At 39.4% G+C, this 14123-nt stretch overlaps 1 protein-coding gene across 5 annotated transcripts in view; it reads left to right on the top strand.

Annotated features, from left to right (window-relative positions):
• The window catches only part of Aak1 (AP2 associated kinase 1), a 166694-nt gene that overhangs the window by 79409 nt on the left and 73162 nt on the right, over positions 1–14123 (top strand). For all 5 annotated transcript variants that reach the window (XM_063229549.1, XM_063229547.1, XM_063229546.1 and 2 more), the window contains exons 4-5: positions 7001–7109; positions 8569–8711. In XM_063229549.1, coding sequence (XP_063085619.1) covers positions 7001–7109; positions 8569–8711 — 252 coding nt within the window. The remainder of the gene's footprint in view (positions 1–7000; positions 7110–8568; positions 8712–14123) is intronic.

The following is a 14123-nucleotide window of genomic DNA, read 5'->3' as shown; positions in this document are numbered from 1 at the left end:
AATAAAATCAGAAAGAAACTGGTTGGACAGAGACATATGGAAACTTTCTGGGCCATGGAAATGAGTTATTTTAGGTAACAGTCACACAGGGTTATATAGTCATCAGAACTCAACTGAACACATTAAGATCTGTGTTATTATATCTGTTGATTATCTATACATAGATACATGCATATTACTTGTTAATTAAATACATGTGATTAATTGCGTATGTTAATTATATGTCAAGATTGTGGGATTTTTGTTTTGTTTTTGAAAGGGTGCTGGCCCAGACCGGACACTGTAGCCAAAAAAAGCCTCAGCTGGAGCTAGGGGGCTCCTGCCTCCCCCGCCCCTATAGATTTACCTATAACCCTATACCCCCATCCCTAAGAACCTGTCCCTGGTGCCAAACGTGTGCCAATGAAATACCTGTGCATCTCTAATGGCCTTAGGGCACTGCCCTAAGCTTAGGCTATTTATATTCCCCCACGCCACATGTCCATGAGAGAGATCGCCAGATTCCAGCAGCCAGTGCGCCAGTCTTCTCTCCCCATGTTCCCGGAATAAAGGCCTCTTTTGTCTTATACTCCTCAACTTTTGGAAGCATCTTTTATCCTCTGAAGATAATCCTATCAGTTTTGAGACAGGGTCTTACTATGTAGTTCAGGCTGGCCTTGAATTCACTTTGTAGCCCAGGCTGGCCTTGAACTTGCAGCAGTCCTCCTACCTCAGCCTCCCAAGTACTGGGATTACAGATGTGTGCTACTACGCCTAGCTTGTACATCAGATTTTTAAAACTTCATCTTCAAAATTCATATTTATATTATGTTTAATGAAAGAATCCCTATGCATTAGAGATACATGCTGAAATATTTCTAGATAAAATAATGTAATGTCTTGAAGATTAAGTGGATATAGAAGAGAAACAGGACTGGGCATGTGTTGATCAAAGCAGTGGTGACTGGGAGTTTTCTGGCTGTGTGATATTATACATAATAAAAAGCATTAAGTAGTCTTTCCTTTGTGTTTCTTTACTACTTTTGTTTATAGTAGGTATATTGTTTAATGTGTTATGTTTTAAGTAGTTCTGCTGTTGGAAAATAATTTATATTCAGTAACGTTTTACCCATATACTGCTTGACATTTAGTAAATGGGTTAATAAACTTTGGATGAAATGAAAGTATGAACAATAGCATAGCAAATACATGAGTTTACCTAAATGACAATGATTTCTTTGTGCTCTTTATTTTAGTGCTTTTGAAAAGAGCAAAAAGATACCCAAAAGCGAGCTGGTGGCATCCTTGTGGTATTTCGCCACGCTTTGCTTGCCCGTCCTTCCCTTGCAGGGTCACCTTTTCAGTGCTAGTGAGAGAAACTAATACTGCACTTGGGCCACTGAAAGAAAACTCAGGATAATAGAGAACCTGGTGTACTATGAATCCTAGAAAGCTGACACTATTGGGGAAGAACTGTTAGCACTGTAAAATCAATTAGCCACCTCCCAAGGCTCAAGACCAGGTAGATCTGCTTGCAAGGTGCAGTGTCTTCCTTCTCCCCTGATACGTGACTCCAAGCTACCCTCTCTTCTAGAACCCAGAAGAGGGCATGCTCCGCAGTAGTGTAGAGGCATTGCTACCCAATACCAAAACAGATCTAACAGAAAGTGAGCCAAGGGGAATGCAGTGCCTCCTTTCACACACCCAGGGGTTTCCCATCACTCCTCCTCCCTCCTCTGTGTTCCGTTCTCTTTCAGCACTCACTGCTAACTTTACTTCTGCCGCGTCTTCAGGCTGGAATGCCCCCATTCATTTCCTTGTGTTAGAAGTGCCAGAGGGTCTTTCACTTTCTTCTATTCATTTAGAAACAGTTGGAGGTCTTGCTTAATACTAGGCAGTTATAGTTGAGGAGCTAAAGAAGTGCAGGTCATAGGAGCTCACAGATCAGTGGGCCTGAATAGAAGCTAAGTTACATGGGCTCAGGTTCTAGCCCAGTCATGTATTAGCTGCGAAAGTATTTGTTTTAATTTAGTTTACCTTTTTTAGGGCTTATATAATCAAATAATTGAACTGAGGTTAAAAATAGCCAAGCAGCCTCAAGGGTGCCCTCCTAGGCCATTTCAGGGTCCCAAAGGCAACCACATAGTTGATTCTTTTGATATGTGTCTAACATATGACATACTAACATTGCTAGCTCTTGAGTTTTCCTCCTTGTTAGTTATTATCTGCTATGGGAAGTAAAGATTTAGCTCTGTTCCCTCCCCTGCATAGCACTCTCCCTAAATGCATGCAGCATTCTCATCCTCCATTCTTCAGAAATATCAGTAAACTTGGGCCATGGGTTGGTTGTGTTAATATTAGTTTTTATGTTATTATGTAACAACTATTCTTGCTGAATGTTCTAGGAATAGTGATTAATATGCCTTATTCATTTAACTCTGTTTTTATAGAATTAATAATTGTTTTGTTATTATTCTTTTGATCTTAGTTTTCCCTGTATTTTTCAACTGTGTAACCTTAAACCTAGATTATGTGAATTGCTTTTTGAATATTTAGCTACATTTAGTATTTTCTGTTTTGTTATCTTGAAGACTTTTCCCTCGGTCTTCTGATTTGTTGAAGTCTGGACTAGTTGCTTTCTAGGACTAACAATTTGATCTGCAGTGACGGCAAACCTATGGCAAACCTATATCATCGTGGGCTGGGGGTATCACTGAAAACTCTAAAAGGTTTGCCATCACTGTGATCTAAGCATTCCCTTTGGCTCCCTTTTTTGTTAGATCTGGTCTGGTATCAGGATAATAATGAATTGTGGAGTGTCCCCTCTGCTGGGTTCTGGAAGTGATTGTGTAGAATTGGTGTTGATTCATCTTTAAGCTTTTGGTAGAATTATCCATGTGGGCCTGGGGATTTCTCCTTTAGAAGTTTAGTTTTCTTGATTGTTATCAGGCTGTTGTTTATTTCAGATGAGTGAATTGTGTATGTTTGAGGAATTCATCCTTTCAGGTTGTTTGTGCTTTTATAAATTGTTGTTTTGTTTTAGTTTTCTACCAGTGTGATTTGAAATTCTATGTGTTTTTAATTCCTATAAGTTCAGATTTCTCCTAGGAGCCTTATCCCTCCCCCATCTCTATCAGAGATTATAAGAATTTTGAAGGGAACTGGAAGATGTAGTATTGTTTTTGACATGCAAACACCTATCTGCTGATATTCAGAGATGAAGAACTCTCTCTGTACTTACAGTGGAAGAAGGATGGGCATGCTACACTCAAATACGAGAACTGGGGTTTAGAGTGGCTTCCCATTTTATTCTGATAAATGCTATCTGCTAGAGTCTGGTATGTGTCCTGATACATCTGGGATTTGTGCTCTGATACAAACAAAGGGCTTCTGATTTCTGATGAACAATTGCAAATGGGACTTCTGACCTGTTTGCCTGAAGGCAGGAAAAGATAATAATTATCTTCAGACTTAAAAGGGTAAGAACACACATAGGAAAGATCTAATACATAAGATGTGTTAAGCATTATTCTGTGTTCACATCTCCTGGCCCATATGAATTACATCCTCATTGAACTTGATAATGAAGACATTGAACTGCCCCTGGTGATGTTTAAAGAGTTGCTTAGAACAGAAGAGAGATCAGACAATTCAAGGCAAGCAAATGTTTTCATATTTCAAAAAGGGAGGATGGTAGATTCTGTTCAGTAGGGAGCTCCTCTGTTTTTATATGAGACAAGAATCTAGAGGAGATTATTTTTAAAGATTCTTTGATGTTACTATTAGTGTAAGAAAAGGTGCTATTTGTGTGTTCGTAATACATATTGTTTGAGTTAATTTGTTTGAAAGAAAACACTGGAGGTGGTGGTGAGGGAGTGGAAGTAGTTTTCTAAGGGGATGGGGACAGAAATAAGCAGTAACTGTTAGTATTTTGTTCAGTTTAAATGTTAAATACTACTCATTGAACAAAATAAACTTTAAGCTGTGTTTTAGTTACTTGGATGAGTAAACAGGGCTCCAAAGCACCTTGAAGTTCAGTAAGTATGACTATGTCATATAAAACACTATATCTTGCTTTAGGAACCTTTTGGGATGGCCATGTATGCAGTTAATCCAGTCGGTGGGGATTTTTGCCAAGTTCTCAATCCAGACATTCATCCTTCTGTGGGCAAGCTGGAGGATGTAGGCTGGGGGCTGCCGTAGTTAGGTATAATTGCTCCTGGTTATCAAGATTTTTAATCAGTAGCATGGCATTAATATAGAAGAAATTTCCTAAGAAAAAAAAGCACTGTAGTTTACCACTAGTTTAATGTTGTTTTATACATTTAATAAGTAAGTTGGTTAAGGAAGAAAAAAAGACAACTTAATATAAAATTGGAAGATGTAACAGCTACTTTGGGTGATAGAATGATGCTTACAAATTGGAATAATCAACTGAATCTAATGAGATGAAATAACAAGGTGAGGTCATATCTTGGGGTTTTTTTGGTATTTTAATCAACTTCATGAGTATAGTTCAGGGGAGGCAAATTTAAAAGCACCACAAATGGAAAAAGACTTAGGCATTTAAGTGGTCAATTAACTCAGTGTGACTGTATAGTGTAATGTGACTGCCAAAAGAAAAACAATGTAATTTTTAGCCACATTAATCAAATTATATAAGGTAGTAGTACTGGTTTACTCTGCATAAGTCAGACCAGGCATAGAGTATTTCATTCATTTCTTAGGGCCATTCATAGCAGCCAAAATGGTCTTAAAAATTGTGTAAAACCTGAATATAGTGGCATATGCCTGTAATCCATATACTCTGGGAGACTGAGTTGCAGACTCTGGTTGCAGAATATATTTATATTACTCCCAAAGGACGTGATACCTGTTCACTGTCCTTAGCCCTGGAAGCCAGTAATTTACTCTGTATTCCATATCGTGTAAATGGACTCTTTCAGTGCATGAACTATCTGACATTCACTTAGCACAATGTTTCCAGGGCTCCTCCCTGTTGCCACATGTACCCTGTGCCACATTTCTTTTTACATCTGCATGGTAAACACACCACGTTTTACATGTTCATCAGTTGGTGGACATTTGGGTTATTTTCACCTTTTGTCTATTATGAATAATACTGTTTTGAACATTTTTGTTCAAATTTTTGTAAGAACATAATGCTTCCTTTTTTCTTGAGTACATACATAGGAGTAGAATTGTTGGGTCTTAGGATAACTACTTTTTACGGACTGCTAGATTTTATATTCCTACCAACAGCATATGAATGTTACTGTGTCCACATCTTCAACATTTTTTATTGTTTATGTTTTTGATTATAGCCCTCCTAGTGGATATGTAGTATCTGATTTTGGTTTTGATTTGCATTTATGATTAATGGTATTAAATGTTTTTCATGTGTGTGCTATTTTTGTGTATGTTCTTTGGAAAATTGTCTATTCAGATCCTTTGCCAATTTTTACATAGTGTTTTCTTTTTATTGTTAGGTTGTAAAGATTCTTTTGTATTCTACTGAGTGCCAAATAATTATCAGATGTATGACTTAAGTACTTTCTTCCATTGTATGAGTTTCTAAATTTTTTTCAGAGTCGTTGAAACACATTTTTTTTTAATTTTAAAAAATGAAATTTGTCTCCTTTTTCTTTATGATGTAGGTGTCATAGCTAAGAACCTGTTGCCTAGCCTAAGGTCACAAAAAAGTGCGCATGTTTCCTGTGAGACTTTTTTAGGTCTCTGATATGTTTCAACTTTTATTTTTTGCAGTACCGCAGTTTGAAACCCTTGCACATGGTAGGCAAGTGCTGTACCATGAGCTGTACACCCAGCCTTTTTTCGCTTTTTTATTTTGTGACAGGGTTTTCCTAAAATGCCAAGGCTGAATTTGTGATCCTTCTGTCTCTACTTCCTGAGTGGCTGAAATTACAGGCATTTGCCTGTAAATTGAGTTAATTTTTGTACATAATGTGAAGTAGGGATTTACATTTATTGTTTTAAGCTTAAAGTAAAGTAATCTATTGAAACTAATCTTTAAAAAAATCTTACCTCATATTTGTGTTACAATCATATTACTCCGGTTGCTCATGTTTTTCTTTCTCCAACTTAGTTCTTACTGACTTTGGATTTTAATAATATCATTACAAAGATCTGACTCTGTGTACTTTTAAATTTCCGGGGTGCGAGACAACTTCCAGTTCCTAAATAGGTCCTGACACAAGGAGGTGCTCAGTAAATATTTGTTGGATGAATGACTCCCAGGAGCAGCCCTTTGAGATGACTTGCAGTTCTAACTGATGCCCCATCTTATATCCCAGTTGGTTGATTTGAAATGCGTCATTATGAGCAAAATGCTTAAGGCTACATATTGTAGAGTACCTTCAAAGCTTTGTAAAGTTGTTATTCTCTTTGTGTATTTCTTTTCTTTTATTGTCATCTTTTTTTGAGACAAGATCTCACTATGCACTTCAGACTGGCTTGAGCTCACTTTGTAGCCCAGGCTGGTCTTGAACTTGCAAAAACCCTCCTTTCTCAACCTTCCAAGTGCTGGCATTATAGGACTCAGCCTTCATATATTTATTAAAGAGAAGAAAACAATATGAACTACTTAAAATCAAGTTCAATGCACTATTTTTTTTCTGTATAAAAAAGTAGTTTACACATACATACCCTCTCTTGATTCCTGTGCATTATTTCTGGAGATAAGAGTCTTACGTAGCTTCTGGGTTACATGGAGCCCTGGTGCAGTGAGCATTAGCTAACCCAGAAGTAAAGGGTATGCCTTTGACTAGATTCTGGAGCAGGCTGTGGCTCAGTAGCTCAGTACAATTCCTATTGCATTTTTAGCTGTGATTCCCAGAGACTGCTAGAAATCTGTTTCTGACCTTGCTCCTCAGTCTTACCTTTCAACATATTATTGTTATCTCTGTGTATTTAAATTGTGTGTGTTAGTGGAACTGACTGGCTAATTCTGTCCCTGTTGGCGTCTATAACTGACAATATGTTTCTCAACTCTTGTTCACAGAGGGACCTATCAGGGCACAAGAACATTGTAGGCTACATTGATTCTAGTATCAACAATGTGAGCAGTGGTGATGTTTGGGAAGTTCTCATTCTGATGGACTTCTGTAGAGGTATGTGTATGAACCATACTCTTAAACTCTTTTCTCTAGCATTTTGATTATCAAGGGCATAGGGATAATTTTATTTAATGTGTATTGTATTCTAAACTATGTTATTTTGGTTTTACAGGCAGATTAAAAAGATAGAGAGTCTGCTGTAAACTTCAGGTTATTATGATGACAAGGAACAGTGGCACAGATAATTAAAATTAATGGAAATACAAAACCCTATTTTTGTTGGGTTTAGGAATGTTTGGTCATGTACATAAATGAAGACATAGAGTTTGAATGAATGTGTTCTTTGTGATGCCTTAAAACAAATTATGAAGACACATAATAAAGGCCCAACTCCAGATGGACCAAAGAAACAGTGCGATTCCCCACCCCCTCAGTTGTGTGTTCTCTTCCCCACTCACACTATCATCCTTGTGTTACTGGGTAAAAGAATCCTTTTTGTGTGATGGAAATGATCTTTTTCTCCTTGCTCTAGAGCTGTAATTTTTGGTAAAGCTACATTCAAATGATGCTGCTGTTAACAGTGGTGTTTAAGTAGTTGAAAGCTTGAAGTTGCAAAGAACATTTGTCTTGAGAGATACAAACTGTAGATTGAATATATTTACAGACTTGACTGTGTTTCATATGACCACTGTTTGGGGGCCTGGGTCTTTTATTTACTTATTTTTTTTCCTGCCTGAGCAGTTGCCAGCTATAAACTTGGGTCTTTGTCTTACTGTGTTGTCAGTGCCCTGGGCTCCACTTACATTTTCCTGCCTTCAAAGATACTGTCTATAAATTAAATATGTTGTTTATCCCCAAAATGTGAGATCAACCAGTAATTTCAGTCTTCATTATATTAGCTATTAACCAATTTTATAAAACACTACTAAATTTGAACTTGACAGTCCATTTTCTCCTGAACATTCCTTTTTGGAGAGTAAAATGTTTAGAGTTTGAGCCATACATAGTACAGAGATCTGGATGATTTTGTAAGAGAGGTCATCAGTTTTTTGGTCCTGCCGCTGAAATGCTGGTGTAGCACTTCCACAGCCAAGCAGTCAGTGATGAAGCCAGAATTATAGTCCCAAAGTACAGCCTGTGATGCTGTCTCCTTCCTGCTCTCTGGGTCTGTTGTGCCATCTGATTCTAACGAAAAGGGATGGCGAGTGAAGCTGTGGCCTCATCTCTTACACAACAGGAACTCTCCTACTAATCTTGAAGACACAATGAGGGCAGCTTATGTCTGGGCACTTTGTAAAATAAAGAAACTTATTTCTGATGCATTAGAGGAAGCACTAGATTGTTGAAAACACAAATCCTAAGCTGTGAGGACACTGGGGGTTCAGTCTGGCTTGGCCATTATCAGCCATCTGCTCTGTCACTTTCATCTGGGCCGTTTCTGTGCATAGCTTTTCCTCTTGGTCTGAGCGATGAAACTGTTTATAGCGTCTCCTTTGCTTTGCACCCCTCTCAGGAGGCCAGGTGGTAAACCTGATGAACCAGCGCCTGCAAACAGGCTTTACAGAGAATGAAGTGCTGCAGATATTCTGTGATACCTGTGAAGCTGTCGCCCGCCTGCACCAGTGCAAAACTCCTATTATCCACCGCGACCTGAAGGTAACAGACCACACTCTTTCACTCAGTGCATTCTTGCTGAGTGTTTTTTTCTCTATGCCAGGGGTGCAATAGATACTGTGGGGATATAAAAGAATTTTAAAGCATGGTCCCTAATTCCAGCTTACACTCTCTTGGGGTGAGAAGATACAAAGAAAAAGCACAACAGTATCAGTTTTGCTACACAAGTAACCTCCAGAAGTTATAGTTATCAAATAGTCAAACCCATGATGTCTTCATTTTTCTTGCAATACTCACAAATTCACATTTTCAGAGACATGAAAAGTAATATATTAATTTAAATTGTTTATAAATGCATTTTTAATGTAATCACCAAGTGCCTTAGTTCTGTTCTTTTTATTTTATTTATTTATTTTTCCAAATCCATTTTATTTCAAGAGGAAGGAAAAAAAATGAAACAAAATTTCAAAATATGTCAGTTAAGGGGTAACAATGGTACATACATTGTATGTACATTGTCATCCCCAAATCATTCACCCCAAGCATAAGACATCTGCATTCTAATTGTATTTTAAAGAGAAAAAAAATGCAAAGTGAGATAATAGGAGGGTAGCAATGGTTAATACATTGCATATTGTTATCTTTAAATTAGTTATTCAGAGTACATTTCCCTTCCTTCTTTTATTCAGAGTAGTTATTCAGAGTAGTATTTCCCTTCCTTCTTTTCTCCTTTCCCCCTCCCTAGTTTCTCTTTTCTTTTGAACAATTTCTTCCTATTTGTAAATGCATGTTTTTTTAAAGTCTGTTTCACATTTTGCAAAATATCTTTAATCGATTATTTTACAGTCCTACTGAATCACCTTGCACTGTAGCCACTCATTTGTTGAATGGAATTGACACTCAATGTTCAGTGTAACATTTGTTGAGCACCAACTATGTGCCATTTATGTGCTGAGGAAAAGATTAATGCATTTTAGGGTTAATGAAACCAAGTAAGAGAGAGCTGTATGACTTTCTTAAGGTTATATAACTATGAAAATATGGTACCAAAATTTGAATCTAGCTCTTCTGATTCTAAATTACAGTTTCTTTTTGTTGTAACTGTGTTTCAAGAAACATATTTTTTAGCTAGTAGCTTGTGTTCTCTATTGTGCTTGTTAAAAGCAGGCTGGGGGGTTGGGGATTTAGCTCAGCAGCATAAGTGTCTGCCAGGCAAGCGCACAGTCATGAGTTCGATCCCTGGTACCAAAAAAAAAAAAAAAAAAGAGGAAAGTAAAAGCAGGCTGGTAGGTTCCACCTAGAATGTTTTAGCCTAGAATTTTGGTGGTGATATCAAGAAACCCCAGAAATTTGTATCTTATTAAATGTCTTATATTGTTTTTGTGCTGTCTAAATGATCATAGTAGCATACTTACATTTTTTCATACAGTTGAGATAGAAGTCACATTCCATAAAATTCACCTTTCAGCAGTTTGTAGTGTATTTACAAAGGAGAGCAAAACATCGCTAATTACTGAACATTTTGTCTTCCGAAGTCCTATGTCTATTAATGATTCCTTTACTCCTTATTCCCCTCCTGTAACGCAGCTTTCAGCTACCGCTACTCTACTTTCTGTGTCTGTGTATTTTCATATTCTGGACATTTCATATTGATGGAATCAGGTGATGTCTTATGGCTGACTTCTTTCATTTAGCATGTTAAGGTTCATCTGTGTTCTTGCATTTATTGGTACTTTATTTGCATAGCTATATTCCATTCTATTATATGGATATGCCATATTTTGTTTCTCTATTAATTCATTGATGGGCATTTGAGTCGTTTCTACTTTTTAGCTATTATGAACTATCTTGCTATGAATTTTCGTGTGGATCTATGCTTTGAATTCTTTTAGGTATATACCTAAAAGTAGAATTGCTGGGTCATATGGTAACTTTGTGTTTTAGCTTTTTGGGGAACATTCAAAATTGTTTTCCAAAGTATTGTTCATATCCATCAGCAATGTGTAGTGGTCCACTTTCTCCTGACCCTTACCAACACTTGTTATTGGCCTTATTTTAGCCGTCCTAATAGGTATGAAGAGGCACATACTGGCACTCCTGTGCTAAGACAGTTAACTTACAGGAAGACATGCCTAGACCTCCATACGCATTAGACAGCCTTCTCCCTTATACCTTTGCCTGCCAACCCCACTTTTTTTTCCCCAAGGAGAAAAAGGAGAATATTGGTGACTATTTATTATGTACCTAATATAAATACATAATTTCATGGGGTTCGTACAGATATATAATCCAACCTTGAGATATTTAAAGTATTGTTAGTGAGAAGACATAATAAAATATTTAGACTTGAAACAAGAGATGAAATGAACTGTAAAAGAGTGGGAGAGCTCTGAGTTGGGTGATATGTGGTCAGATAAGGAGAACAGGCACTAGTGGTTGGGATATTTTGAAGGATTAGTGGGATAGGAGAGGTCAGGGAGCTGAAAAACCTTCCAGGTTCTTTTATGGCTGCGTGGAGACGAGGGGATGGGTAAGGGCTGGCAGCTGGCCAGTTCCAGACCAGCCTAGAGCAACCGCCGGCCTCTGCTTTAAATATGTGTTGATACCTTACTCCTAGTTGTCTTTAAAAGTGAGTGAAATTCTTGGTTCAATTCTGTTAGCATGATTTGGTTTTCATTACTGTAAGCAATACTTAAGATAATAAATTCATAAAGAGAAAAGGTTGATTTCAGCCCACAGTTTTAGGTTTCAGTGCCATGGACCATTGGCCCTATTGCTTTGGAGCATGTGGGGAGGCAGCACATTCTAATAGGAAGTCCAAGGCATAACTGGGCTGTAGTTCCTAATTAGACAGTGAGAAAGAGAAAGGAAGGGTTCCTCCGACATTTACCTCCAGTGACGTAAGGAACTCCCGCTAAACCTGCCTCTTAAGATTTCCCAAAGCACCAAGCTTAAATATGTGTATGTGCCTTTGCAGAGCATTCCAGATCCAAAGTAAAGCACTTATGTTTGTATTTTATTTACTTACTTTTTTTAGCACTTATATTTTTAAATGAGAAGTGGTACCAAAATTTAAGGACCTGACCAGGCCCATTGCTGACCTTAGAGAAGAGTTTGTAAGGGACATAGAAATAGGGCAGAAGTGTGGCTGATAGGCACTGTTTTTATGGCAGTTGCAGTCCTTGGCCTTACCATATCCCACCTCAGCCTCTCAGAGTGCTGACGTCACAGGCATGAACTGCCGTGCCTGGCTCCGTAGGGTATTTTAGTGGATGATACAACATGAGACTTCATATTTGTCCTCCAATATTGAGTGACTGATAGCTATAGAATTAGGAGGGATGAGCATACCCAGCTTCCTTCATAATTACCAAATGTGAAGGGTGCTTGTCAGTCCATCTCTTTGCCCTGTGTCCTCTGGCTCCTTCGTGGCTATCTCCTCCTTGGCCTCTAAGAGCTTGCTCTCCCGAGCTGCTCCTTCTCTGGCTCCTTGGCTTGTTCCTCAGGTCACAGCCTCTCTGAGCCTCAGTTTTCTTCATTCATCTACAGAATGAAGAGAGCATCTGTTTGTCAGGTGTCTGAGGGAGAGTGTGTGATCCTCTAGGTATGTTCTGCACAGTAAATAGGGACAGAGAAGAGAGGAAGGGAGGAGGCAGAAGGGCCACGCACAGGCTTTTAGAGTATGATTCTTTAAACAAAGTTGCCCTTTAACTTTTTAAACATTTGCTGAATTGTGTTAAGTCTAAGTGGTGATTACTTCCTGCTCCTCCAGTGTGTGCGTCTCCAGGACAGTAATGCCCCACATTGGGACAGTGCTGCCGTGAGAAGTGGGTCAGTGCCACCTGGGGACAGAACCTCAGGGACAGAGTGGGTCTGTGGTGTGGCTAAGGCAACAGGGCACAGACCTTCGCTCCCTGACCAGGCCGCTGTGAGCTGCTCAGCAGATCACAGGGTGAGATGGCACAGGGGCAGCAGGTGTCTCCCTGCTTCTCTGGTGGCACTCTACCCAGGCTGCCAGCTGTGGTTCTGAGACTGGCTTTGTTTGCCTCCTGCCTCCCGTGGCCATGCATCAGGGCTGGGAACATGTTTATTGCCGAGAAGTGCTGGTAGCTGCTCCTTACGTTGTTGACTCCTGACTGTTGCTTTTTAAACCTCCCAGATCTGACACCGGGCATACCTGGGGTGCTTTCGTTGTGTATTACATTTGTTGATTGCTACTCATACGTGCATGATAGGCAGTAGCATTTGCCCTCTGCATCTCTGACTTCCCAAGTTCTCAGTGAAAATTCCCCACATACCTCTGCTTCCCTGGCTCTGCCCTTGTATCACAGAGCCTCAGCCACTCTGAGCCCCATGTCACTGCTGGTGCCAGCCACCACACCCCTGGCAGTGTTAACAAGCTAGAAATCCTTTACTCTCCTCTTGGCCAGAGAAACTGGTTCTCTCCCTCCTTGATCTCGGCTCATCTGTCCCCACGCACTTGCTTCCTTCCGTCTTCTGCAGGCAGCCTGTCCTTGCAGGGAGGAAGCACCACGGCAAGGGCAGGTCGGTAGGCCGGGAGAGAGGGCACAGGCCAGGGCCGTGGTGGCCGAGATGAACCAGGGCCTCCCTGGGTACAGGGCTGCTGTTGGCATGCGTGACCAGAGAAAACCCCTCTTGCCCTGCCTGCCTCGGGTGACATCTTTCCAGCGTGACACGTAGGACATAAGCTGGAAACTATCTCTGTCGTTAAGCAGCTTTTGTTCTAAAAACAACCATAATGGAAACACTTTTGTGTAGATCACTCAAGCATATTGCTGCCACCCTTTAATTATTTCCTCCATTTTTAATTTTCATTTCTTTGAGGAAATAAAATAGCAGATCTTGAGGCCATAAATGTGGGAAGGTCACCTAAATCAGCCTGTGCCTTTTACCAGTGAAAATTCTTGCCACCGAAAGACTACAGTTGCTTTGCACAACTAATTAAGTCATCAAAACAGAATGGAGGCAGTGGCTCTTCTGTCTTTTATTTGTTTTGTTCTATTGTATAGTGCTAGTTGTCCAAGCACTTAAGAAAGGGGAACAAAAAGTTAAGGCTTAATGAGCACACTCGGGTAGAGAAAGTCAGAGGTAGCCCTTTTTGTTATAAAAGAGATTTTGAGCTCATGGAGTGTAACAGAGTGGAGATTCTTATCCCATTTTTAGAAACACAGGTTTGAAACCTACATTTGTTGAATCCTCCAAGTTTTCCAGTGATGATAAATTTTCTGTGCTATACCTGTTTGGAATAACATTGTGATGAAGAGGTCATTAGCAGGTGGCTCTGCAGACCTTTTAGCTAAAGCTGTGAGCACAGTTAGGGAGTGACAGCTTTAATATCCTCTTCAGCTGATAGGTTGCAGAAAGGTCAGCAGCATCGAATTCTCAAAGAGATGAAATACTTGAGGACTGGCGGCAGTAGTAACCAATCTCAAC

Source organism: Cavia porcellus, unplaced genomic scaffold, assembly GCF_034190915.1.
Source record: "Cavia porcellus strain 051 isolate PalLab524CR breed Dunkin Hartley unplaced genomic scaffold, mCavPor4.1 scaffold_18, whole genome shotgun sequence".
NCBI classification, from domain to species: domain Eukaryota; kingdom Metazoa; phylum Chordata; class Mammalia; order Rodentia; family Caviidae; genus Cavia; species Cavia porcellus.
This window is presented reverse-complemented; position numbering and strand designations above follow the sequence as displayed.